This window comes from Homarus americanus, unplaced genomic scaffold, assembly GCF_018991925.1.
Source record: "Homarus americanus isolate GMGI-L3 unplaced genomic scaffold, GMGI_Hamer_2.0 scaffold29324, whole genome shotgun sequence".
NCBI lineage: Eukaryota > Metazoa > Arthropoda > Malacostraca > Decapoda > Nephropidae > Homarus > Homarus americanus.
The window spans coordinates 564745-592500 of NW_024755207.1; the positions used below are offsets into that span (position 1 = coordinate 564745).

Genomic DNA, 27756 nt, shown 5'->3' on the forward strand with positions numbered 1-27756 from the left:
GGTGTGAACCCGCACAAATACAGTTGTGGTTAGGTGACTTAGAGAATTGCCGCAGAACGTAAACGAAAGGAAAACGAGCACAGTTTTCATTCATTAATGGAGTGTAAACGTGTGATACAAACCAGGGAAGTGAAATTATGATGATTTTATTGGTTAATGGAGATTTATAGCAAGTGAAACGAGGTCATCAATTTACTGAGACTGATAAGAGATGTGCAGATGACACTTATGCAGGAAATTTCTGTATTTTAAATAGAAAGAAATGCACGAGGAGAGGAGGGAGTTCTACCAATGGCACCTACTGTACATTTTAGTTGTCAACAGGACATGAGAGTCCGTGTTCTGCTTACGTACAAAATCAGGCCCTTCTTACAGCCTCTACGTCAAGCTGTATTTGTCATTTGCTTACATTTGATTAGGCGTCAAAAGTTGCAGGTACTTATTGCTGGAGAGTGGAGACACTTACCTGTTCACAGAGACGATCAACCTCCATCTTCAAGGAGTCGTAAGCGCCACCTTCCCCCGCCATATCCTTCCTGTGTGTATGACGATTTGTTTTGATTGATTTTTTTTTTACGGGTTTAGCCCATCAAAGCGCAGGTCAATGACCCACCTCAGGGCCTGGGGGAGAAAATATAATAATAATAAATAATAAACATTAATAAAAAAATATTAAATAAAAATATTAATATTAATAAAGGACTATAAATAAATACAGAAAATCAAAAGTGAGAAACGATATATGTATGTTGTGTTGTCAAAGTAAGAGAACAATTGAAACCCTGCAATTGTGTGTAAATGAGGCAGAAAATCAGATCAGCAACCTTGGTCACAATTTTTGGAATGCCATATGGCAGCAGGGTCTACTATTAGACAATACGTTATGCTTCCAATATCTTCCCAGGTGGTATGCTGGTATATAACTGAGTATTTTACTAATAATTTTAGTATGTTAGTATATCACCGCGTATGATAGTATGAATGATATGTTACATCCAACAAAGAAAGGCTATAGGTAGGAGAATCAAGCGTGGTGACGTTTAGAATATAGGAATGGAGGATACTACAGCAGATCTATTGGTTCATACTAGGTAGCCCAGTTTACACTCAACCCGACCTAGTTCAGTACCGATCTGACCTAGCTTGGAGAAGGGCGTGCCTCTAAGTGCTCGTGTTAGTGACCATCGGAAATGGCCGTGGATCGTTGTGTTGTGGGGGAAGAGGGACGGTGTGTGAGGAAAGACGACCCCCTGGCCACTCTGTTAAGTCAGCTGGAGCAGTTGAGGAGAGAGATAGACGTTTTAAAGGGGGAGAACGAAGCCCTCAGGACTGAACTCCTTCAGGTAGGTGTCCTGCCTAGCAGGACACCTGCGAAGGAAGAGCAGGGGTGGAGAGTGGTTGTCTCCAAGGGGACCAGGGTCAGACTCAGAAAAGCTGATCAGGGTGTGTAGTACGGCAACCCCTATCAAGTGTTGGAGGAAGAGAAGAGGCAGGACGGTGTGGTGCCAGGCGAGAAAAGGGCAGTTGTTCAAACCCTGCCCAGTGGTAAGGTCGTGGTAGTTGGGGACAGCCAGGTGAGGTTCTTAGATAGGACTTTTTGTGCAAGAGATAGGAAACGTAGGACTAGGGTGTGTTTTCCTGGGGTTGGGATAGGGCATGTAGCTGAGAGGATAGATAGGGTTTTGTCAGTAGTGTGTCTTAGTGTAGGAGGTATCGACATAAGAAAGGTTAGGAGTGAGGAACTTTTCAAGAGGTATAGGGAGGCGCTTGGGAAGGTTAGAGATAGGGGAGGGATCCCGATAGTATGTGGTGTCTTGCTTAGAAGAGGAGTTGGTGGTGAATGGCTGTCCAGGGCAATTGCTATAAATTGCCGACTGGAAAAACATTGTGCAAGCAATGGTTGGGCGTTCATTGATAGCTGGCAACCATTCTATGGCAACTACTACCTGTACACTGTACAGTCGTGACGGAGTACACTTGTCTCGCGCGGGGGTAAAGACGTTGTCTGCATCCCTGGAGCGTGAAATTATCACTCCAAAGGGGGGTTTCGCCAGTAGAGAGAGGTCAGGGTAAGTGGGAGTTAAAAAACAAGCAGGTCCTGGGGAGTAAAATTGGTTACTCAGGACAAGGGGCAAAACAGTACCAGGGAAGGGTATGTTTAAATGTATACTATACAAAGTAGGAGCGTTAGAAATAAAATAGACTTGCTGAGAGCTGTTGTATGCAGCTCCTCCCATATGGCAGGAAATGAGTAGGGCAGCAAAATATAACAACCTGTGCATTATGGGGGATTTCAACTTCAGAAATATTGACTGGGACAACATTATAGGAGACTATGAATCTGAAGACTTCCTAGACGCAGTACAGGACAATTTTTAAAACAACTAATTGTAGAACCTACAATGTAGTACCCATATTCAAAAGGGGACACAGAGCAGCAGCGTCAAATTACCGGCCGATTAGTTTGACATCAGTAGTGGGGAAATTTCTTGAATCAATTATAGCAAATAGCATCCGATCGCATTTAGAGAAAAAAAAATTAATCTACGTCTCTCAACATGGGTTTACAAAGAGAAAATATTGTCTAACAAATCTGCTGACTTTTTTAGGAAAGTCTTCGAAGTAGTAGATAATGACGAAAATTACGATGTTATTTACTTAGACTTTAGCAAAGCGTTTGGCAGAGTACCGCATCAGAGGCTTCTGAGAAAAGTTAAGGCTCATGGTATCGAGTGGAAAGTTTTAAATTGGATAAAATCATGGCTCACCGATAGAACACAGAGAGTCAGCGTAGATGGTGTTAAATCTGAGTGGGACTGTGTAACCAGTGGGGTTCCCCAGGGTTCAGTACTGGGTCTACTCTTGTTCATAATCTACATAAACAATCTAGATACTGGGATCAGCAGTGATATAACCAAGTTTGCGGATGACACCAAAATAGGGCGGCAGATTAATTCAGGGCAGGATGCAAATGCACTACAGGAGGATTTAAATAAACTGCAGGAGTGGTCAGAAAAATGGCAAATGAAATTCAACACCAGCAAGGGCAGCGTACATAATATTGGAAGAACAAATACTGTCAATGTATACAGCCTTAACATCAACCTAGAGAAGTCGACTTGTGAAAGAGAATTAGAGGTACTTGTAAGCCCGGACCTATGGCCTAGAAAACAGTGTGTTAATGTTCGAAATAAGGCTAACAGAGTATTAGGTTTTATATCGAGAAGTGTAAGTAATAAGAGTGCGGAGGTCATATTGCAATTATATCTTGCGCTAGTCAGACCGTACCTCGATTATGCTGTTCAGTTCTGGTACCCTTATTATAGAATGGATATCAATTTACTGGAGTCGGTGCAGCGAAGAATGGCGAAAATGATTCCGGGACTTACCCGTAGAAACCTTCCATATCAAGATAGATTAAAGAAACTAAACTTGCATTCCCTAGAAAGACGAGGAGTGCAGGGAGATATGATAGAAGTATTTAAGTGGGTGAAAGGAAATCAATAAAGGATATAAAGTTCTTATAATATCCGAGCAGGATAGGACTCATAGCAACGGATTTAAGTTAGATAAGTTTAGGTTTAGGAGGGAGATAGGAAGGAACTGGTTCACAAATAGGGTTGGTGGACGAGTGGAACAAGCTTAACAACTTTAAAGTAAGTGCTGGAACGTTGGAAAGTTTTAAAAGGAGGCTAGATAGATTCACGGATGACAGAGAGTGGTTGTAACTCTCGACAGGAGCTGCCATGCACAGGCCAACCGGCCTATTGCAGACTCCTTATTTTCGTATGTAACACAAAAGTTCATCATAGAGCCCGTATTATTGTAAATGACTGGAAACTGAAGAAACAGTAAAGACCTCAAGTGTTCAATATCTTCTTTGTATAATTGTTGAGCTTTGTATAATATAAATAGACTCACCTAATATTATATATCGGAGATGTACAGCTTATATAATGTAAGAGGCTTTGATTGTACTAATTAATGTATACGATACCAACAACGTGCGGGACTGACCAGCTGACTGTGGCGTCGTGCGTTGCCAAGGTTACCGCCGCCATAACAACAACTCCTCACACTAAATAAATCTTATGGCGGGAAGAATATTTGTGAATGATCTTATTGGTATTCCTTTAGAGTAGATATATTTACTAATAAATCTCGAAATTATTAGTTGTTGATAATAGTGATCTTACTAAAACATATAAGAAAACTAAAGCTAAATACAACATTAGTATTACGCATATTAACATTTCTGTACTGAACTATTGTCCTCATGCACGTAGTGGGTTTCTTAAATAAAGGTATTTTCATTAATTGAACTGAGAAATATAACTTAATTGTATCAACTCAATAAATTAACTGAAGTGGTTGTTTATGTAAGGTATATTATTCTTTGTAAACGTAAATGTGCACATTAGTGATGAAAATTAGTATTTTTTTATATAATCATTAAGGTCAGTTTCAGATTCATTAGCTTTATTGAAGACTCCAGGCGAGTGTTGCTAACAAAGCACCATGTGCGTCATCTCATTTTTAAAGATAAACTTTTTTCCGAATCTTTTATCTCGGCAATAGTTGGTATGTCTGACATTTGTCATGTTAAATATCTAATAATATTCTCACGCTATGAGATAAACTTTAAGAAACAAGTGACATATTGGTGTGAAATGAGGCATCTCTATTTACGTATGTTGTACACTTGTCGAATGGCTGCCAAATACTTTATGTTGCACCTTGGCAACTAACATTCAATGCTGAATTGTCTTTTACACTCAAAAGATATACATTCTATTGACAGACAGAGAAACATTAGGAAACTACATTAAAGCTCACTGGCAAATGAACTTTAATTGATTACTTTTCAGTTTAAAGTAATATTGTTTTCCTTGTATTATCATGCTACAGCTAATGGTATACTGTATAGTTCTTTATTCATTTGAAAATCAGTTTATTTGCAATTAAATTAAACCTAGGTAACAGCCTCAGGAAAGGTGTTGCAGTATTTCTATTACTGCGTGTGATGGTGGTGACCTCCAACAAAAGACATTTTTGTTACACTTGGGACCGGTCCATTCTACGTTTTGTCTCGTCCAGTTTATGGTCTTTGCCGGGACTTTAGAAAATGCCCAGGCTCCGTATAGCAAACGTTTAATTATGTTGACTTAAAATTCACTGAATAGTTTTTGCTTAGGGATATCTATAGACGTTTCTATAATGAGTATGCTAATCTTTGAACTTTAACTTAATCTTCCTCTGGATTTCGTATATTTTCACAGAGAAGGTTAAAATGACACTAGGATTTGCTTTGGCTATTTCTCTATGACTAGAACCCCCCTTTGTATGAATTGCTTGATATTTTTTTAACTAATATATAATAACAATGAAGGCAATGAAAAATTATTGCAAGTGTAAGTGAAAAACTGCTTGAATTTTGTTCTAATTAAATATCGTTATATGTAATTTTTCAGTCAATTAGACAGCTGACTGTATTTTTACTTTTTGATCTCTAGTCTGACTGTTAAAGAAGAGGGTGGTTTTATTTAGATGCACATGACATTAAAGACATCAACCTGTGTTTAAGAGTAAATTGTCTTAATCCATCCACCTGTGTTTAAGAGTAAATTATCTTAATCCATCCACCTGTGTTTAAGAGTAAATTATCTTAATCCATCCAAAGGTCTGATTTCTTTCTACCTTATTTATTGTATGAGATATTTCTTTATATATAGTATGATGAGAAAACAAATATCAGGCAAAAATATAATTTTCTCAAGTGCGTCAAAGTATTGGAACAGAACTGTATATAACACGGGCTGCAGTGCACGTGTGTACACTTGGTGGGATATTATTTGCATATTTATACATCTCCTGAGTGCGGTAATAACAATTTTAATTTACTGTTGTTGAATTGATGTATTTCTTGGTAAGTTGTGTGAATGTGAGGTGATATGCATGATAAAAACCTTAAAAGGCACCTCGTCTTGTGAGACTTGTCCTAGAATTAGATCAGCTGACAAGGTATAGCGTCACAGTGCAAAATATCAATGATGTTTTACAATTTTACAGGACACCATTCATTGTTTATCTCTGTTTTATGCACTTTTTATCAATTAAAAGCCTATTTCAAAGAATATCTTTTAGTCTGAAGAGCTGGACAGGGAAACAGGAAGTGCAGTACCCTGAAATAAATAATTACTGATTAGTTGCTAGGAGTATTTCACGTTGCCATCTGTGGTGTGTTGCTAAGTTCCTGACAGTCTGAATGACCTGCCAGATGTGACCACAATTCTCGTGATACTTAACCAGACAAACTTCCTGTTGGTTAGGTAAGTCATCATCCCTTTTGAGAAGAATCAAAGAAGTTAGTGTGGAGTTGCTGACTTCCACCGGTCCGACTAATTACCCAAATGTAGCAGCAATGAAGTCAAATAATGGTCCTACATGAATAAATCGGACTGCTAATCACTTCTCGACTAGTATTTGGTGTCACAAAGTCACAAGAAATTGGTAAACTTAATTTAATCTGAGTTGTGTTAGGTTAGGTACATGCACTTGATCTATTAACTCCGATTAAATTAAGTTTACCAATTTTTTGTGACTTCGTGACACCAAATACTAGTCGAGGTTAGGTTAGGTTAGGTACATGCACTCGATCTATTAACTCCGATTAAATTAAGTTTACCAATTTTTTGTGACTTCGTGACACCAAATACCAGTCGAGAAGTGATTGGCAGTCCGATTTATTCACGTAGGACCATTATTTGACTTCATTGCGGCTACATTTGGGTAATTACTCGCTCCCACGGTACATGCACTCGATCTATTAACTCAAATTAAATTACGTTTTCCATTTTTTTTTTACTTTGTGACACCAAATACTAGTCGAGAAGTGATTGGTAACCCGATTTATTCATGTAGGACCATTATTTGACTTCATTGCGGCTACATTTGGGTACATTTGGGTAATTAGTCAGACCCGACTTCGACTGACTGACTGAATAGTGTGTGGTTTAGAACTTGACATAATTCACATTTAGTAAAAAAAAAAGTAATTACATAGGATTAACCCGTGGGCGAAATTGATTGAAAACAATTTAAAAACGCCGGATTTTCTTTGTTAAATTATACGTAGTGGACACTGTTGTAGTTTGTGGAAATCTGTTAAAAAATGGATATTTTTAAAATAAATGCTACTTAACATTTGTGGGTATGAAGAACAGACCTAACCAAACAAACCTACATAACCTTACCTAACTTCCCCGGTATATTAAGCAGAAAGAACTTACAATGATATGGTGAAATTTGAGGCATTTTCTGGACGCGAGATAATACGGCCGCTTCGGCGCTATGCATCCCTGGCGGATTAGTCCTATATATTAACCAAAAGAAAAAAGACACTAATCACTTGAGATAAATTATAAATTTCTTTCCATGAGTCTTACTGGATGGCAAAATGTAGCTTTGTTGTTATACCGCAGTTCAAATTAAGAAAGAAATTTCTTAAATGTTTATTCAATGATAGCCATGTTATGAATGGAGACAGTGGTAAGTGGTTAAACACACTTAACTGGTTCTCGATCATTTAAGATTCTTTGAAACTTTCTCTCTTGGTAAAATCATTGATAATATTCTATGCAATGGAATAGCTAAACCCCTTTAGCTTATTCCATTGCATTTAATATGGATGTAGAAGTAATATATTCACCCCATCAAGTCTCAGAAAGAATTTATTGTAGTCAGAATATGTTTTCCTTTGTTTTAAAATTTGATGTGTGACAGAAAGGCTTATTGCATTTATTGAGTCACATCAGTAACATTGAGAGAGCTTTCAGTTGTTTAAAGGGAGTCCTGTCTCAGGGAACTTCAACAACATTTTCTGAAGGAGAAACATAGAAAATCTTCAATAATGGAAATCTTTTTAGCAAACACAAACTTATGAGCCTAAATCAGATTAGGTTAGGTTCTTTTTTGTTATGTATTTAATTCCACATTTTCCCACTGCTTCAAAGACCTGTACACCTTTGGTGGGATCATCATTGACAGGGTATGAAGGCTCATAACACAAAACAGTAATAATGCATCTTCCCAAGTGAATCTTTTCAGTGCTTCCCAATCAAATATAAAATATTGGGCTAGGTTAGGCTGTTGTTTTTATTTAAATTTTTTTTTGCAATTATACCACAGAAACAGCTTCTTAGTTGCTACTATAGGATACACCCCATTTTGTCCAAAAAAAACAATTCATCACCAATATAAAATCCATTTCATCACCACTGGTATTAGTGTCAAATTGGAAGTTATTATTTTACACAAATAGAAATTACACATTTATACAGATGACTCGAAAATTGTTGTATTATTATTATACATGAATATTAATTATTTAATGAAGAAAACGATTAAAACATTGGTAAGTAAACAAAATACAGAACAAATGAAGGTGATTTGGCACCAGCGCATAAAACACCGAGCAGCAAAGAACAATCTCGCTCTATACCTCCTTGTTTCTCTTCTTCACAGAAGCCTCAATGGTTGATTTGCAATTACAACTAGTTGCTGAGCACAAGCTAAAATCATGCAAAAGATAAGCAAATCATGACAAATAAGTCTGTCTAATTTCCTAAAAAATTGTCAGTGTCTTCTTCCATGCTTGCATGAGTAATAAATAACAAGGTTTTTATTTATTTTTTTATTTTAGTCTTTAACATTTTGTTTAAGTGAGATGATTGCAGGTGCATTAACAATGTTTTTATTTTTGTTCCGTTTCAGTCTAATAATTTTTTTAAGTGAGATGCTTGCATGAGTACCGGTAGTGTACTAACTTTTTTATTTTCGTCATTAATAAATTTTCTTTGTGAGATTCTTGCATGATCCAATATATTGTTATGCCGTGGCATAATTTTGTAATACAATTTTGTAAACTAGGTGTTTTGATTGTTTTCTATCCCAAGCAACAGTTATTTTGGCAAATTTAGTGAAATTTTCATGTACATATTGATGTATTAATTTTGTAAGAATTTTCTTTTGTGTATTGCCCTTCAAATGGTGATGGGAATGAACTCGGTGACAAAACTGGTAAAAACAATGATGATGAAAAGGGTAAAAAATGTAGTGACGAAATGGGCACACCCTCTACTATAGTATGCGGTCTACCGAGCTGGAGTTGGTCTACCGGATTTGAGCACGGACTTGAGGGTAGACTTGCATTTTTTAATAATTTTTTCTGATTATTTGTGAGTATTTTCCCATTATTATTTTTTTGTACAGTGAACCCTCACTTTACGCGTTTAATTCAACCCACGGCGGCCCGCGTAAAGTGAACAACATAACATATGGGATTAATTGAAATAGAGACCGGGCCGACCCCCAAACTCCACTTTTTCAGACACAATACCTACGTTGTAGTAAAAATAACTTCTTAATTTTATGATGGTATGCACACAATTAATAATTAAGAGAAATATCAATAATATTAGGTTTTTTAACACTTACATTAGTAGAAAAGATGGCTGGGCACACAGGGATGGGGGGTTGGTTCCGAGGCAGGGGGCAGATTATTGGCCCTCACCTGTATCACTTGTATCAATTGTATCACTATCCACCACAGAGGCTTGCAGGGCCTCTTTGTCACACCCCTCAAAGTCCATATAGGTCCATATCCTCACTATCATTATCACTGACTTGGGCCGGCTGTGGTGGGTGGCGGGTGAAGAACTCGGTAATGTTTTGATGACTGGGCGACCTTGTGCGCACCCTGCTCGCGCCGCTTACACAACATGGCGGATGGTGGGAGGTTTGGATCCAAAAATGGCGCGGCTCGCCAGCCGCTCTCCGCGTAAAGGGGTACATGCACCGCGGAATGTGAGCATTCCGGTTTCGGCAGGGTACCGCGTAAACGTGGAAACGCAGAATGTGGGACCGCGTAAAGCGAGGGTTGACTGTATGTGTTTTGTGAGTGTGTGTGTGTGTGTGTGTGTAGACACACACACACACACACACACATATATTTACAATACAGGTAAAGGAAATTACTGTCTCTAGAACGAATGGCTCCCTGTCCCAGCCGCGAAAATGCCGGCAACTTTCAAAGTACCCACAGGCATTCTTGGGTACATCCAGGGTGTCACTCGTGAATAATAGAGGACCGCGAACTTGGGGGACCCCCTGTAAATACTTCTGTTTGATATGCCAGGGAGTCTGGGTGGCAAAGTCCTGCCGTGGCTAGGAAATTAGGCAAAGTTAGGTAGGTTTCTTTGGTTTGTTAGGTCAGGTTCTATTAGGCCTGGATCTGTGCATTGTCATATTTATTTATTTTTTCTTATTATTTTTACTATCATCCAAAGAACAAATGTGGAAATATTAACAAAATTGAACAATGCGTTCTGGTGTTAACCAACTGCTCCAGGATTACCATAAGATTTATGGTTGATGAGATAAGTAATTGATAAACATTATCTTTGACACTCCCATATGTCGTAAAATTTGAGCCTTTGCCCACCCACCAAATTATATACTGTACTAGCTATGCTACTGTATTTGTGGAAGATTTTCACTTATGCATTGAATGCAAATTCATTGACAAAGTATTGACTTAATCATTTTAGCGCTGTCTTCATGTGAGAGACAATGGTAGGTGAAAATGTTGTCACTGTAACTTAGGGTTTAATTTGCCTCACATGCTTTGAATTTTAGAAAACACTTGCGGAAGTCACTGGGTCTTCTTTGTGGTGGAGACGGTGTAGCACTGAAAGGGGTAGGAAGTAGTATCGTGAATAGGCTGTGACCTCCACACCTTCAGTGCGACTGCAGTTTGAAATACAGTACTGTACTGTAATACGTCATTGTACTACAGGAAACTGTATTCTGTTTCTGCTTTTAATCTTTTCATGGATTGCCAAGTGGTGTGTGGCAATTGATTCTGATCTTTCATCCAAATTATCGATAATTAAATTTTTCCATTTCACTGATACACTCCCTCCCCAATTCTTACCCCATCTCTAGCTATTGTTGATATGGCGAGCAGGTGTACCAACTTAAGGTGATGCACTGGAATCATGTTAAAGCGTTTCGTCTAGCGTTTTAAATTGTAGCAACGGAAAATCTAACGATTCTTTTGGGGGGACTGTACAGTACATATTATTATTATTATTTTTTTTTTCCACAGGGTTTCATAACATACAGTACTTAAATGAAATAATCTGAGTGAAAGTGGTTTCAAGAAGGAAAATATTTGCAGTACATATTTGATAATGTGACACAAGTTTTATTCAGTACAATTAGTGTTGGTTATTTGGAATTTTTCTTGTACAGTACAGTACCAGGTTGCGGAATTTCGCTCTTACGGAATTTGTAAATTATGACCAATAATTTTGCAATACGGCCCGTAAATCCGCCCTTACGGAAATTGGGGTAAATTTTAACAATTAAAAAAAAATCACGATATAAAATTAAAAATTTTTGTTAAAAATTATAATTTGGTTGGTGTGGATTTCTTGGTGTTGCCACCGCCAAGCGTGGCGTCGCCACTCGGAATCACTCCATTGTTCACATCCAATGTGTGCGCATGTTTCTCGCCCCAACAGTTGGATTTAACTTTTACAAACATACAGTAAGTACAGTACAGTGCATTACCCTCGTTCAAGATGACTGGAAAGAGGCCATCAAGTGGAAGTGACCGCAGTAGTGCAAAAACAAGCTGCAAAGTCATTAAATTGGATATTAAACTTGATGTTTTAAGGAGATATATCATAAATTATTTAATGTACTGTGTTGTATGTGTTTATAAATGTTTATTTTCATTCATAAATGTGCTTGAATTACTTTTTGGGGGCCGAAAAAAATTCCTTAGGAACGCATCTCCAGTTTTATAATGGAAGTCAATGGGAAAATAGGGTTCGCGTTACGGAATCTCGCGATACGGTCAATTTTCCAGTGACGCGACCCTTCCGTAATGCGGGGGATGCCTGTATATACACACACACACACACAGCACCTCCCCGACTTTCGACCTACTCGACTTACGACCACCCGGACATATGACCGCCTGAGTCCTACCAAAATTTTGTCAAATTACGTATTTTCGAGTCCCAATGTCAGTGATTGCGCTGTGTACTGAAAATTTTTTTCGTTTGTAATTCACTTTAAAATGGCTGGCAAGCTTAAAAGTGAGAGTTTTGTGGTGCTGAGAAGAAAAAGAGACGCCCATTTTAGATTTTCTATGTATTGTTTAAGCATTTTCGACTTACGACCTGGATTTGGGACCCTAACCCCGTCGTAAGTCGGGGAGGAGCTGTATATATCTGTGTGTGTGTGCGTGCGTGCATGCTGATAACCACAAGGAAAAAGAAAACACGAAGTTCCCAAGCGCTTTCGTGTAATTCACATCTTCAGGGGTGAGTACAGTCTGTACTCACCCCTGAAGATGTGAATTACACGAAAGCGCTTGGGAACTTCGTGTTTTCTTTTTCCTTGTGGTTATCAGCATATACCTGGATCACGCGCACCTACAGTGATTTTATTGCATATATATATTGTGTTGTCAGTAGTAAGAGAAACAATTGAGACCTGCAATTGTGTGTAAATAAATCAAAAAGTCAGATCGGCAATCTGGGACTTGGTCACAATTTTCGTGATGCCATATAGCAGCAGGGTCTACCATAAGACAACACATTATGCTTCCAATATCTTCCCAGGCGGTAGTACCTCCCTGTTTGGTAGCTGCATACTACACGTGATATGATAGGTGTAATGTATGTAAAGAAGGTTCGACTATGATTGCGATGGTGCCACCGAGGGGTGAAACCCTATACCTGTGGGTAACTGTACATACTGTACATTATCTACATAATCACAAAATGACAGCAGAAGCAACAGTACCCTGTACACTGAGAAAGGGGGCTCTTGTTATTTCTGGTGATTCAAGCTTACATATTATATGACCATCTCTCATTTTGACTAGCTCTTTCATGATGTATTCCATTCTGCTTAATCAACAAATTGAGGTGTTTACAGATCTTTTTCAGTTTAAAACTGAGAAATTGAACCAAACAAACAGTGTAGCTTTACTTTGGTCACCATAATATTTGGGTGTTGGGATGTGGGTTTCAGGCCACCAGACAGGTGATGGCAGATTTTGAGTTACTGTAGCTCAATATGAGTTTGACTCGCTTCTGTCAGCTGGACGGGTGTTAATGTACACTCCTGGTACACATACAGTATTCCCTAATTATTCATTCCCTGATAGTTGAAGGTATGTTACATGTTTAGTACAGTACAGTATTTCCTAATAGTAATTCATTTTCAGCAAACCTTATGGTGCATGAATGGTATTCCCAAATAATTCATCTCCTGTAGAAATTTATGGTGCATTTATTCCCTAATAATTCATCTCTGATAGAAATTTATGATACTCCCAGAATAATAGACCATAGAATTTGACTTGCTATCATGTTTTTATTTTAGGGATGAAGGCTGCACTGCGAGCTGCGGCAGCTATAACGGGTGCTGGTGCCCTCATATATGTCCTCTTGCGGTCCAGAAAACGCCAGCGGGATCCAGGGAAGCATGATGATTTTGCCACATTCTCTTCAGAAAATATCACTGGAACCTGTTCAGATGTGAAACAAACTCTTCTTGCAGAGGAACTAGATACATTAGGCAATGATGTATCCAAAGAATCTAAAGATTTTGTGGATAAAAGTGACAATTGCCCTTATGAAAATTTTAACGGGCATGTGCTGATAAATGGCAGCAATTCTGAAATAATTGTAGAAAATTATCTCAGTGGTGATGGGGATGCAGTCAGTGTTACAAAAAGGGAAAATATTTTGGCTGAGGAAAATAACGATGTGTGTGGTGACAATATTAACACACAAGAAAAGGAGCAGTCCACACCCTCCACTTCTAACAAGTATGGAGATACAAGTGAACCCAGTATTAATTTTGTTGACAAGGTTGATGCAGAAGATGACGTGTTGGAATTTTCTAATGAGTCAAGCTGTTCAACTGGCAAGACAGATGTCTTATCACACATGGAAGAAACACACAGTACTTTTGATGACCAAGTGAGAGTTAGTAATGAGGAATCAGCAGAGTGTGTGAATGTTATATCAACAGAATCTCGTGATGTTAGTAAGGATGATGGATCTAGTTTACGATGTGTTGCACCAGTTTCAAAAGAAAACAAAAATGCTCACCTGAGCACCAACTTTCAGGATAAAATCTTCACTGCCTCGACAAGTTCAGAAATTTCAAGTCCTAGGGCAGTACTGACAGGGATGCATGAAATGACCGATTCAACAAGTGAAATTACAGAAGCTGAGAGGCCTTCCACAACAGTCCTATTGCAGGAGAAAGAAGTATCATCACCCTCTGTGTCAGAGAATGAATGTCTTGTTGCAGCATGGGCTGACAAAGAAACTGAGCATATAAAAGATTCGAGTGTATTCACTTTGTCTTCAGAAAAGCCTCTTGAATCCATCTCAGTTAGGAGTGAAGAATCTGTTGCTGTTTCATCATACACACCACAAGAACAAGAGTCTTTAGTTTCAACTTGTTTGGAAGGGGACAAGAAATCTGATGTTTTACTCAGCCATGATACATCTACCCTAAACCTTAGCCATGAATCATCTACTTCACCAAGCTCAAATCATGACAAAGAATCTACAGTTTCCCCTTGCACAGCTCAAGTAGAATCTTCAGGCTCATCTTCTCTGGCTCCGGATGAAGAATCCACTGAAGTACAATCTACTTTTTCATCCAATTTAGGCCTGGAAGAAGGCTCGGCTTGTTCATCCATGATGGTTGTTGAAGATCAGGGTACTCTCTCATCCTGCTTAGATAATGAAAAACAGTCTAGTCTCTCACTTAGTTTGAACCAGGAAGGAGCATCTACTCTTTTGACCAATTTGAACCAAGTCGAACAGATAGGTTTGTCCTCCAGTGTGGCCTGTGGAGAGCAAGTTATACTCTCAAAGAGCTTGAACCTTGATGAACACCTTACTCTTTCATCAAGTTTGAACCAGGAAAAGGGATGTTCTGTATCATCAAGCTTGAACCAGGAAGAAGGATGTACCTTGTCATCAAGCTTAGCCCAGGATTGTACTCTGTCATCTAGCATAGCCCAGGAAGAAGGATGTACTCTGTCATCTAGCTTAGCCCAGGAAGAAGGATGTACTCTGTCATCTAGCTTAGCCCAAGAAGAAGAAGGATGTACTCTGTCATCCAGCTTAGCCCAGGAAGAAGGATGTACTCTGTCATCCAGCTTAGCCCAGGAAGAAGGATGTACTCTGTCATCCAGCTTAGCCCAAGAAGAAGAAGGATGTACTCTGTCATCCAGCTTAGCCCAGGAAGAAGGATGTACTCTGTCATCTAGCTTAATCCAGGATTGTACTCTGTCATCTAGCATAGCCCAGGAAGAAGGATGTACTCTGTCATCTAGCTTAGCCCAGGAAGAAGGATGTACTCTGTCATCTAGCTTAGCCCAAGAAGAAGAAGGATGTACTCTGTCATCCAGCTTAGCCCAGGAAGAAGATTGTACTCTGTCATCCAGCTTAGCCCAGGAAGAAGGATGTACTCTGTCATCTAGCTTAGCCCAGGATTGTACTCTGCCATCCAACTTAGCCCAGGAAGAAGGATGTACTCTGTCATCCAGCTTAGCTCAGGAAGAAGGATGTACTCTGTCATCCCGCTTAGCCCAGGAAGAAGGATGTACTCTGTCATCCAGCTTAGCCCAGGAAGAAGGATGTACTCTGTCATCCAGCTTAGCCCAGGAAGAAGGATGTACTCTGTCATCCAGCTTAGCCCAGGAAGAAGGATGTACGCTGTCATCCAGCTTAGCCCAGGAAGAAGGATGTACTCTGTCATCCAGCTCAGCCCAGGAAGAAGGATGTACTCTGTCATCCAGCTTAGCCCAGGAAGAAGCATGTACTCTGTCATCCAGCTTAGCCCAGGAAGAAGGAGGTACTCTTTCAACAAGCTTAAATCAAGAAAATTGTACTCTGTCACCCAGCTTAGCCCAGGAAGGAGGAGGTACTCTTTCTACCAGTTTAGCCCAGGAAGAAGATTCTACAATATCATCGAGCTCAGCCCCTGAAGAGCAGCCTACTCTCTCAATCAGTTTAGACCATGATCAGGAATCAAAAGCCTTACTTTGTGAATCACAAACATTAGAGTCAAAGGATAAAGTACCAGTACAAGAAGGAAAACAAAGTATGATGAGTCAGGAAAGCCCTAAGGAAAAGTGTACAGAATTAGCTGATGCGGAGAAGAAAGATGGCAGAGCAGCTTCAACAAAATGTGAAGAGACGACGAGTGAGATTGGTCCATCACAGTTCCTGGCTAAAGAGACCGTAGATGTTGGAATGGCAGTTGAGCAGAACAACTATAAACAAGTAGTAATACAGAAAACAGCAGACAGAGAACAAAATGTTAACACAGGAACTAGCATGTCAAAAGGAGACAGCAACATAGGAACTAGCAAGCTAAATGAAAGTAACAATATTAGTAAGTTAAGAGAAAGTGTCAGTACAGGAAAAAATACATTGGGAGAAAGTAGCAACACACCAAAGAAAGCAGATGGGAGTGACAAAGGCACCAGCAGGAAAGAACAATTCCAGATTAACCGTGGAGACTCTGCAGCTACTGACCTTGATCATGATCCTATTTCTGAACAGGAGAATCTCAACTCTGACTCCTTAAGCTTGGTAAGTCCCTTTCTCAGTTTTTCATTTGAATTTGCATAATCCTCACTGGATGAAAATTGTTAGATGATTCTTGGTGGATCTTTGAGGAAAACGTGTTGCTTTTGTTTTCAGATTGTGACTTCAGAACATATTTATTATTATATCCAATACCGTATTTAGAATATAATATTTATTCATGATTCAGAGTAACATTTCATTAGATGTTGATCATTTGTTGCAGAAATCTGTGGATAGTGGACAGGGCAGCAGTGAGATAGAGCCCGAGACACTGTTTAACCCATCAACATTTCCAGCCTCTAGTCAGGAGCAGTACATTTTCTATGAGTTTGAAATTCCTCAGGTATGTTGTGAGATGCGTTGTTGACAGTTACTGTCTCATCACTCCAGTTAATGAAAGAGTTGTGAATATAAGTCTTTTGTGTGAGTAGTTAATATCCTTTTCTACATGGTCAATTAAGTAAATGTTATACCTGTAGTCTATTCTGTGTGTGTGTACAGTATGTGTATTTAGTATTCTCAACTTCAGTACAATATTGGAATGACTTAGCCAAAATTAAGTTTTGACAAATACTGTGCATTACACACGTTAGAGCAGTACTCTACTGTATCTACAAGAAATAAAGTTGTTACTATTGTTGCGTTCTACACTGTCTCACATCACTATCTTCTGTCTTGCTTGCCTTGCTTTGAGGCTTCTTGTCCGTTGAATTGCTTCACACAAATTGGGAGTGGAATAAAGTTAATATTGTAGTTTGATTAATTGTACTTTAAGACTTCTGTTGTGGAACATGTTTTGTGATTTTAAAACTCCATGGCAATTTAATTGGACCATACTAATTACTGTATATGAATATTATTTACAGACATTGGTGGGACGTTTGATTGGGAAGAAAGGTGCCTTTGTAAACAAAATCAAGGCTACCACAGATGCAACAGTTATTGTTTATCCACACAGAGACAGAAGATTGAAGTTGTGTTCTGTGGAAGGTAAACCTATACATTTTTGTTGTTATTCTTGTATCATTTTCATGGAATTGCTCACCACACTAAAATTTAGGATAGTATTCAGTAAACTCCTACATATGGTACAGTATATTGGCATTAAAATTAAGCTTAGTACTTTTATTGGAATTGCAAACTAGGTAATTCTACTGTTAAATGTGAGTTGTCAGCAAGAGACTTCAGATACTTCTACCCCAGCCGGTGCTTGCCATGGCCAGGTGACTTGTTCTAGCATCGGGCTAGACTTGACTGATAGTTCAGAAAGAATAAATGCATAGTGACTTCTCACATGGCAACCCAGAATTGATGCAGTGTTTTGAACTCGAGGCCCAGTGGATGTTTTGAGAGCCAGCTTGGTTTCAGATTCATTATAAATAAACCCTAAGATAGATACTTGCCCTGTATCAAACCATTCAACCATAAATATGAGAAGCATTATTCAATCATCATAATTACCAGCCAGCAGCCAAGCTTCCATAGTTCCTCCTCTTTTAGTAGATCCCCCTTGAAGTGGTGAATATTAACTCACAATGGAGTATTTGGCCACTTATTTTATTTTTATTTACTTATTTATTTTTATTTTGTATTATTATTTTTTGTAATGTTTTGTAGTATCAAGATTATTGGTGTTTAACAAGGCATATTTGTTGTCATGACTTCATTCAATGTGCAAGTTGAAGTCTGTCTTGCATTTATGACCCCTGTGGATGTATGATGGAGAGCTGGTGTGTGTGACCAACTTGTCTAGGCCTTCAGGGTTTGTTGGATGCCACTCACACACTTAAGCACAGTCCTTAGGTAGATCTGTCCCAAGGGCAGGACAAACAGTGTGATTTAGCCATTAAGAATATGTATGTAACTAAACATAAGAAAACTCAAAAAAATTTACTGCATCTTTAATTCCATGATTACATACATTTGTTCACAAAATTCCTCTCAATCCCCAAAATCAAATATAACATTGTATATAAAGTTAAAACTAGCTGTGTGTGTTCTATAAAAATTAGTATTTTTCTGATTTTTTAGCAATGCAAAGGGGGCCCCACAGGCTGGCTTACCTTGGGCCCTACTCTCCCTTAGGGACAGCCTTGGCCTCAGGTACAATAGTGTTGGAATTTGAATTATGGCAACAGGCTGTGTACCCCTGCATAAGTGAAGTGACCAGTTAGTTTGTCATCATACTGGTTGGAATTAATGTAAACTTAGTTTGTAAGGATATCCAAGTCTAGTACAGTGGTCCCTCGGTTAACGAGCACAATCCGTTCCAGCAGGTTGCTCGTTAACCGAAAACTCGTTAACCGAAACCATTGTTTCAATGGGTTTTTGGGTAATTGGTTCCAGCTCACCGAAAATTGCCTAAATTCAACAAAAAAGGTAGAAAAGTACACTTACTTTGAGGTGTGTATGTAGAAGGCTCCTGGATGATGATGATGGGAATTAGAATGGGGGTGGAGGAGAAGGAGAAGAGAAGGCATTGGGGTGGAAGAGAAGTCACCCCATGGCACCATTTCACCCATAAAATTTTAGTTCTCTTGGTGTAATTCAAGATTATTTTCTTTAAATCAACACTGCACTGCATTATATATTGTCAATATGTAAAATATATTTCAAAATGACCAATAATTTGCTTGGAAACACACAAAAAAAGCGTTTAGTTGAAGAGAGTCTCAAGCAAGATGTTACCTCCGCTGAAATCAGAGAGATACTAACGCCTGTCTGGTGTGTTAAAAGGCTGGATGGCACGCCAGAAACTAGTTTCTTCACCTTCAATTATGTTCAATAATTGTTAAAATGACTAAAAAAGTTAATATTAAACTTTTAAAATTATTGAATAGTATAAACTTCTTGATATTTACTAACATAGTAAGGAATTTAAGCCCTAAAACCGATTACTGTATTGGCGGACTAATACTACAGCTGGTGGACCGCCAAATGCAAGCGAAAACATGTTGAAGTCGGCTCGTAAAAAACTCGTTAATCGAGGGATTGCTCGTTAACCGAAGTTAAGAATCTTATGGAAGGTAAATCGTCAACCGAAATCTCATTAACCGAGGCGCTTGTTAACCGAGGGATCACTGTATGTAAGCTTTACCAAAGAGTTTTATTCCTTTGGTTTGGAAGTGTAATCTACACTATTTTGTTATGCAAAACTGAACTCAGTTTCAAGGGACTTTATCTGTGGGGTCACTTAGTATCATTGAGTGAACATTAACCAGTGCCTGGAATTAGGTCACAATCCCTTATCCGAAACCCTTGGGGCCAGATGTGTTTTGGAATTCAGAATTTTTTGGATTTCAGAATGGTCTGTGGCAGCACCCCACAGGCACACCACGATCAAGCTTCTGTAATAACTCCACTTTCTGTGCTATCGATAATGAGAGATGCTTCCTTTTCCCATTGGTGTAACTGAAGCTATTTTTGACATTTTCACAGTGAAATTAAACTCAAAATCACAAAAAATATCAGAGAGCAGCAGACGCACGTGTGACTGGTAGCTGCGCTGAGACACAACTAACGCCTCACACCTGCGTGGGTCAAGCTTCGGCCGTGTCGGGTCATGTTCAGCGTCACTCTTGGTATGTCGTGCTAACGAGTGATGCTCCATGAAAAAACTTAAAGGATTTCGGAATTGCAGAAAAGGGATTGTGGACCTGTACTACCAATTAAGTATTACCCTGAATCAGAGAGGACTCCCAAACTAAATTGAAACTAGTTAATGTACAGTATTGATTTCCTTTCTCCTGCCTGTATACCCTTGAAGGTATTATTAAATCCTGTAGTGAACTTTGGGTGTTATGCCCTCAAAACCAACTGCATCTTTAGTTACACATTTTATTTCTGGTATGGTTGGTAAAAAAAAAAAAACTTCAATGCAGTAGTTTACACTCATTTGTTTAGACTGTTTAGCCTGCTGCCAGTGGAGGTATCTCTTAGATTACTCGTCTCCTTCCTCTGGTTATGAAATGGGAGTTCATGCTTCATTTATCATCTGTAGAACTGAAATTTGGAAGAAAATTTTTAATTTATTAAATTTTCTAGAACTAAACTTGCTGACACATGTGGTTGTTTGGTGTTTTTAGTAAAATAATGTTGGTCTAGTCCGCTAGTAGAAAATCATAATTAATTATATAATGGAACTACTATTACAATATTAAAAGAAAAAGTAGAAATTAATATTTATGATGAAATTGTAGTTCTAGATCCTTTAAAGTTTTAATAGTTTGTTGTTATTTTTATGTGATAAACAAAGTTTAATTATGTGAAATTTTCATCCATCTAGGTTCAAAGCAGCAAGTTAGAGCTGCATTAGATATGATTCGTGACCACTTCCCACACAACCGATACCCAGATGTAAGTCTGGAACAGGTGTCTACACAGCAGCCAATGATGACTCCGTCTCACCCAACTCTGAACACCCAGGCCATGCAGGTAAGATAGCTAATGGGAAACTAGCAGGTGTTGAGCAGACACTGTGTAGTCTCAAAACATTGGTGAGGCTCTGAGAGTGTGGCTGATGATTAGGAGCATCAGTTTCCCTTAATTTTTTGTGAATGCAATATGTTCATTCACTTAACACTAGTACACCGCCTTATTTATAGCAACTACCCCTTCCATGCACCGGGCTAGGTGTGACTTTCATACGCAGAAAAGCCATGCTGTATCATTCCTTTCTTTTCTTTTTCTTTGCTAGATTTATTGGAAATCGGTTAATCCCCTCCCCCCCAATACAAAACCAACTATATTCTATGTATAATTGATTGCTCTTTCACACAAAACCAGAAATTTTTGAAAAAGGAAGAAACAGTTTTGAAGAAGTTAAGTCATGCATTACACTTTTCACTACAATCAACTTGTATTTTAGCCAACAAACAATCATGTAAGGACAATAAGTAATACTGTAGCTAAGAAAAAAAGCGGAAATTTTTACGCTTTATGTTGTTGAAATAAAAAATAAAAATGAAGAATATTTATAAGGCTGGCAAATTGGAAAAAGAAAAAAATTGAATAACTAGAATAATTAAAAAAAATCACTAATTTTAGTTTTTGCCATCATTTTTATATATTTTCTTTTTTTATTACTCCATTGGCTAGTACAGTGTATAAGTACAGTAGAATCTCAGTTATCCAGTACAGTAGAACGTTGATTTAAAGCGATTCAATTTAAGATTATTGATATAAAGCGACGCCCACAATTATGGACATTGTTTTAATTTAAAGCAAATCTTTCCTATTTTGTGCGAGTCAATCTGGCGCATCATATTTAAAATTTTGCGCCTAATGTTTCTCTGGATATGCTACACTGTCCTAAGGGCAAAGCTGTACTGTATATATACGTACTCAAAATAATGTACTAAATGATTGCTACAATTTTTGTCTGATGCAAATTATAGCATGTTTATATTCAAATTAATCATTATCTTATAAGAATTCCATCAATGTAAATTATATTCTCCCTATCACTTCTGTGACATTTTATGAGCAAAAAACATAAACTCAAGCTAAAGGACATAAATAAACAAATAAATACTTCACTAGACCTTCGGTGCCAACTGTCAAACATGTCACTTCCCTCCCATCCCTCCCAGCCATGGTTTGGTGTTTTAAGCTTTAATATTTTATCTTGTATAATGTCACAGACTAAAGTTGGGAGAATATAATTTGTATTGCTGGAATCCTTGCAAGACAGCGAATAATTTGAATATACGTCATTTGTTGCTCTTTGTAGTAAAATTCTTAAATTTGAACTAAAATTTGTATGACTAATGCGAGCTATAGCATGTTTATATTCAAATTAATCACTATCTTATAAGAATTCCAGCAATGTTAATTATATTCTCCCATGTCAGTTCAGTGACAGATAAATAAAGAAGCCCTAAACTTTGGCATCAACTGTCAAACATATCACCTCACCGCCCTCTCTCCCCCCCCCACCATCTTCCCAGCCAGTAAACAGACCATTTCACATCCCTTAATATTAGCTGTGTTGATTTATGAGTGTTTGTTTTAACATAATACAGTGGTCCCTCGGTTAACGAATTCCCTTCCATAAGAATCCTCAATTCGGCTAACGAAAAAAAATTGATTAACGAAATCCTTACAAAAATCACGTTTTGTTTTGAACATCAGCTGATAAGTTGAGGAGGTACTCAGCCAATTCATTAATCTCTTGTATGTTTACATTCGTTTCCGTTGGAGTAAATATCAAGAAAATTGTGCCCTTTAATATTTGTGCATTTTTATACAGTATTAAAATTATTGGTCATTCTGAAATTTAGCCATCCAAACTCTGTCTACATAAAGTTTTTCAACTATTTTTGACTTATATATGTAACTTTATTCATTTATTGAAACTCATTTACATGCACACACTGTCCTAAGGGGAAAGCTGTTATTTGTATATTATTTGTAATTCGAAACCCATTCCCCAAATATGTAACTGTATATTTTCAGCCTTCTGGCTGCCAAGCTCTTTCAATAAACCGTTAATTATTATTATTATTAACTGTACATGTAATCAGAATAATGTACAAAATGATTACTAAAATTTTTGTCTAGTGCAAACTATGGCATGTTTACATTCAAATTAATCATTATCTTTTAATCTTCTATTAAATTTTATAAGCAAAAAACAAAAACTCAATCTAAAGGACATAAATTAACAATTAAATACTTCACATCACAGGTGCCAACTGTCAAACATGTCACTGTCACCCCTCCCTCCCTCCCTACCCCCCACCTTCCCGAGAAATGTTTGGGGATTTTCACTGGGCTTACAGTTTTAATCATATATAATATCTCAGACTAAAATTAGGAGAATATAATTTGCATTGCTGGAATCCTTGCAAGACAGCGAATAATTTGAATATATTCGTCATATATTTTGCACAAAAGATAAAATTTTTGCTCTCTAATAAAATCTTAAATTAGATCTAAAATTTGTATGTCTAATGCAAATTATAGCTTGTTTATATTCAAATTAATCACTATCTTATAAGAATTCCGGCAATGTAAATTATATTCTGCCCTGGTCATTTCTATGAATTTTATGAGCTAAAAACAAAAACTCAAATAAACAAATTATACTTCACCAGAAGCACTATCTGTCAATCAAAATACAGCTCACCCCCCCCCCCCTTCCCAGACAAAAGTCTGGTATTTTCATTAGGCTTTAAAGTGTTTATCTTATATAATAAGTTAGGAGAATATAATTTGCATTGCTGGAATCGTTGCAAGACAGCGGATAATTTGAATATAAATATCATATATTTTGCACAAGAGAAAGTTAATCACCTGTATCACATTACAGTAGTGATTTAAGAGTTCTAGTGTATATGTATGATATATATAGTTATTTAAGGGCAATTTATGGGAATTTTAGGAGTGTTTCTGACTTTATGCATTTTGGGCGTTACTTTGTATATACTTTTCTGTGAGCTGGAACCAGTTACCCAATATCCCATTGACCCAATATCCCATTGAAACAATGGTTTCGGTTAACGAACGACCCTCTGGAACAAATTGAGTTTGTTAACCGAGGGACCACTGTACTACAAAAAACAATGTTTTGTTTATTCTAGGAGATGGGCTGAGGTGCATCTGGGTAGACTCTCAGTCTTTTTAGTATTTTGTGTTTCCCTCAAGTACCAAACTAAATTATTCCATTGAAAAAACACTTAAATTTAGTGCAAATTTGGTTTAAAGCGACCTCTCTTGGAACGTATCTCGCTTTATATCGAAGTTCTACTGTATCCAGGCAACTACCAGGTTCATCTAATCGGCACCAAAATGAAGTAATAAATATAAAAATTCCTCCAAAATCAGAACCTTTTTTGTAATGAGATCTTATCATTCACTCCCACAGATTGAGTTGACTGCTGGTGTAGTGGTGGAAGTGCGTGTGAGTGCAGTAGTGAGTGGATGGGAGTTGTGGGTGCAGCAGCCTCTCCACCCATCATACTCTGCTCTCCATCGCCTCCAGTCTTGCATGAACCTTAATTATGGCGATGGATCCAACACTCCACCTCTTCCCTTACCTGTTCAAGGTGAGTTACTTGTAATGAAATCATAATTTATTGCTGTCTTCCCATTTAATGAAGACATTATTATTTCCAAAATTCCAAAAATTCCCGAATCCAGTTTGTTGCCTATCCTGAGTCTGTTGGATTATTGATCTACAGTAATACCCTGATGAAAGCTAATTCACTACAGGTATACCCCAAAAACCGACGCTTCAATAACCGACAATTACATACCCCACAAGTTTCATTGATACCCTAAAGATCAGACGATCAGGAGATGAGCGGCAGAGCTGTTTTTAATTTGGCAGGCTGTGGTGTGGTGCAAATTCTTGCCACGAGAGAGAGCTCTGTATGCTGCCTCTGACTCATTCCCTCCTCTGTGCTCTTGTACTGTAAACACTTACCTTGTGTCTCTGACTTCATGTTTTTTCGTAATTTCCGACTTCGTTTGTTATGCAATCATGCCTAAATGCTCCAGTGATAATTCCTCTTGTGTTGCCCCTAGTAGGGGCGCTCTCACTGCTCGAATCTTATTTGTCAGTGTGATCCCAATGTGTGATGGTTGGTGGAACCATTTTAGTCCCAGTCCCTTTGCAGTTTGAAGTCCCACAGGGGACCACTTTTGTTTACAGTATCCCAATAGTCTAGCATCTCTGCTATGCCAATGATACACAGCTTTATGTAAAAATAACTGTTTAGGATATTGAGGAGATAATGAAATCCTTGATGTCTGATATTAAGATTCGAATAGTTAAGAGAAAACTTAAAGCTGAATGACAACAAAACCAAGATAATTGTCATCCAAGGCAAAAGGAGGGGAGACGGCACAGGTGATTTTGGCTCTTTTAAACTTGGGGAAGTGCAACTCGGTCCTGTCAATTCTGTTCATAATCTAGGAGTGTACTTTGACTCAAAACTGAATTTTAAAATACAGTACACACAAAATTGGCAGTTAAGAGATGCAACTTTCATATTCAAAATCTATATGCTGTTAAACAGGTTTTGGATAGACAGTGTCTTGTGACACTATTACATTCATTTATTTTGTCTCAGGTCGACTATTTTAACTCTTTATGGGTGTGCATATCTAATTATCTACTGAAGAAAGTTCATTATTGAACAGGGTTGCCAGACTTATTTTTGCTCTCCCACTGAGGACTCCCACTACCCGATACTTGGTTGAATTACATTGGCTTCCAATTAATGCTAGGATAGAGTTCATACTGTGCTTAATAACTTTTAAAACACTAATGTATGGTGAGTAAGTATTTGGACAAACTAGTAATTCCATTGACTATATACACATTCTGAAATGATTTTGCATAGTAGTGGTGATCCTTCATGCCTTGAGGAACCTTGAGCAGTATAGGAATGTTCTTTTGCTGCCCAATCCTTTTCCTATACAGCACCCAAGTTGTACAATCAGTTGCCTGCATCCATGAAGTATCTGGCTTCTGTGAATGTCTAAGAAACAACTTAAACTTCTTTTTTTTTCTTTTTTTTTTAGCTTATGATCCTGAACAGGGTATGGTGATGGAAAAATACAGGGTTTAGGAAGTACAGTATTAAAACATAAGGGTATATGAATGATAGAAGTTGAACTCATTTTTTGTGATCTCTTATTGTAGTACAGTATTTCTTTTTATTCTCTTGTTTTTGACTTTGTAGTGTTTCGAGCGCTAGTGGATCCCTTAGAAGAACTGGCACTTTTGAGAAACAAACGACCAGCTATAAATTGTATTATTATTATTAATATTGTTATTATTATTATTATTATTATTATTATTATTATTATTATTGATGCATGTTAAATGTTTGAGTCATATATTGATGTGATTAATATTTCTCTGGTAGATGGGACAGTATGTGTGGCACAGATTCAAGGACAGTGGATGAGATGCCAGGCACTTAGTACAGTGGATGATGTCACCCTGGTTGTGTTGCTAGACTTGGGAGGGACAACATCTCTTCAGACGTCATCACTTAGACAGATCCGCTACGATTACATGTCGCTCCCTTTCCAGGCAGCCCAGTGTTTCTTGCATGGGGTACAACCAGTGAAAGGTTTGTATTACAAATATGTTTGTGTGTATGATGGTGAAAGTAATTTTTAAAGTCTTTTTGTGTGAAGTTCTACTATGAATAAAGGATTTTATTTTAAATTTTTTATTCCATCATTTGAACTACAGTAAAACCTCAATAAACTGGACTTCAAAATATCAAAATTCACTTTTTTCGGACTCTTGAAATGGTCTGGTCGCCAGAAATACTATAAAAAAAAGTTTATGAAATGGGGAAGATTAAATAAAAAAAACTTATGAAATGAACAACACTGTACAATGGTCCAATCAGATTTGCTACAGGCCTAATGAGAACTAAGACACTTGAGTATGTAAGCAGGCTGGGGCTGACGAATGTTACCACATTCATCAGGTTTATTGATTCAGTATTATATTCTCATATGATTGGCCTCTTATGGTTTATGGTTCATCAAGATTAATATAACATCTTCAGTAATAGTAAAAATACAATACTGTATAAGGATAAGCTGTATCAGAAGGTTGTTTACTCAAGTTGTGTTCGTGTGAAAGTTTTCAGTACATCATCTTACAACAGAGGTCACTAAAACACACTATAGTATTTGATATGAAGATACCTTCTTAAAAACGTTATTTACTACCTTTGAGTGTTATATGTTGACTTAGTTTGGCTACTTGTACACTTAGACAAATGATTAATGAATAAACCAGAGTATATGCAGATACATGATACTTTACACTACAATATTGCTTATTGTAAATACACTACAATAGTATTTATTAAGTGGTGATAAATACACTGCAATAGTACTGTATTTATGAAATGATGATAAATACACAACTGTACTGTACTAATTTACTAAGTGTTGATGACAGACAGTGTGGTAAGCAGATCACCTGTTTGCTCTTTGTAAACAAATGAGTATGAAATGACTCATGGTATTCAGTGTGGGATTCTTTTTTCATGAAAGCTGATTCATTTAGGATAAT

The 27756-nt window shown here is 37.6% G+C and overlaps 1 protein-coding gene across 1 annotated transcript in view; it reads left to right on the forward strand.

The window, feature by feature from the left end:
* Window positions 1–5812: 5812 nt before the first annotated feature.
* LOC121856443 (serine-rich adhesin for platelets-like) overlaps window positions 5813–27756 on the forward strand; it is a 25850-nt gene continuing 3906 nt past the window's right edge. Inside the window, exons 1-7 of the mRNA XM_042352040.1 lie at window positions 5813–5880; window positions 13465–16706; window positions 16927–17046; window positions 17570–17693; window positions 20989–21137; window positions 24571–24751; window positions 26582–26791. Coding sequence (XP_042207974.1) covers window positions 13467–16706; window positions 16927–17046; window positions 17570–17693; window positions 20989–21137; window positions 24571–24751; window positions 26582–26791 — 4024 coding nt within the window. The 5' untranslated portion in view covers window positions 5813–5880; window positions 13465–13466. The remainder of the gene's footprint in view (window positions 5881–13464; window positions 16707–16926; window positions 17047–17569; window positions 17694–20988; window positions 21138–24570; window positions 24752–26581; window positions 26792–27756) is intronic.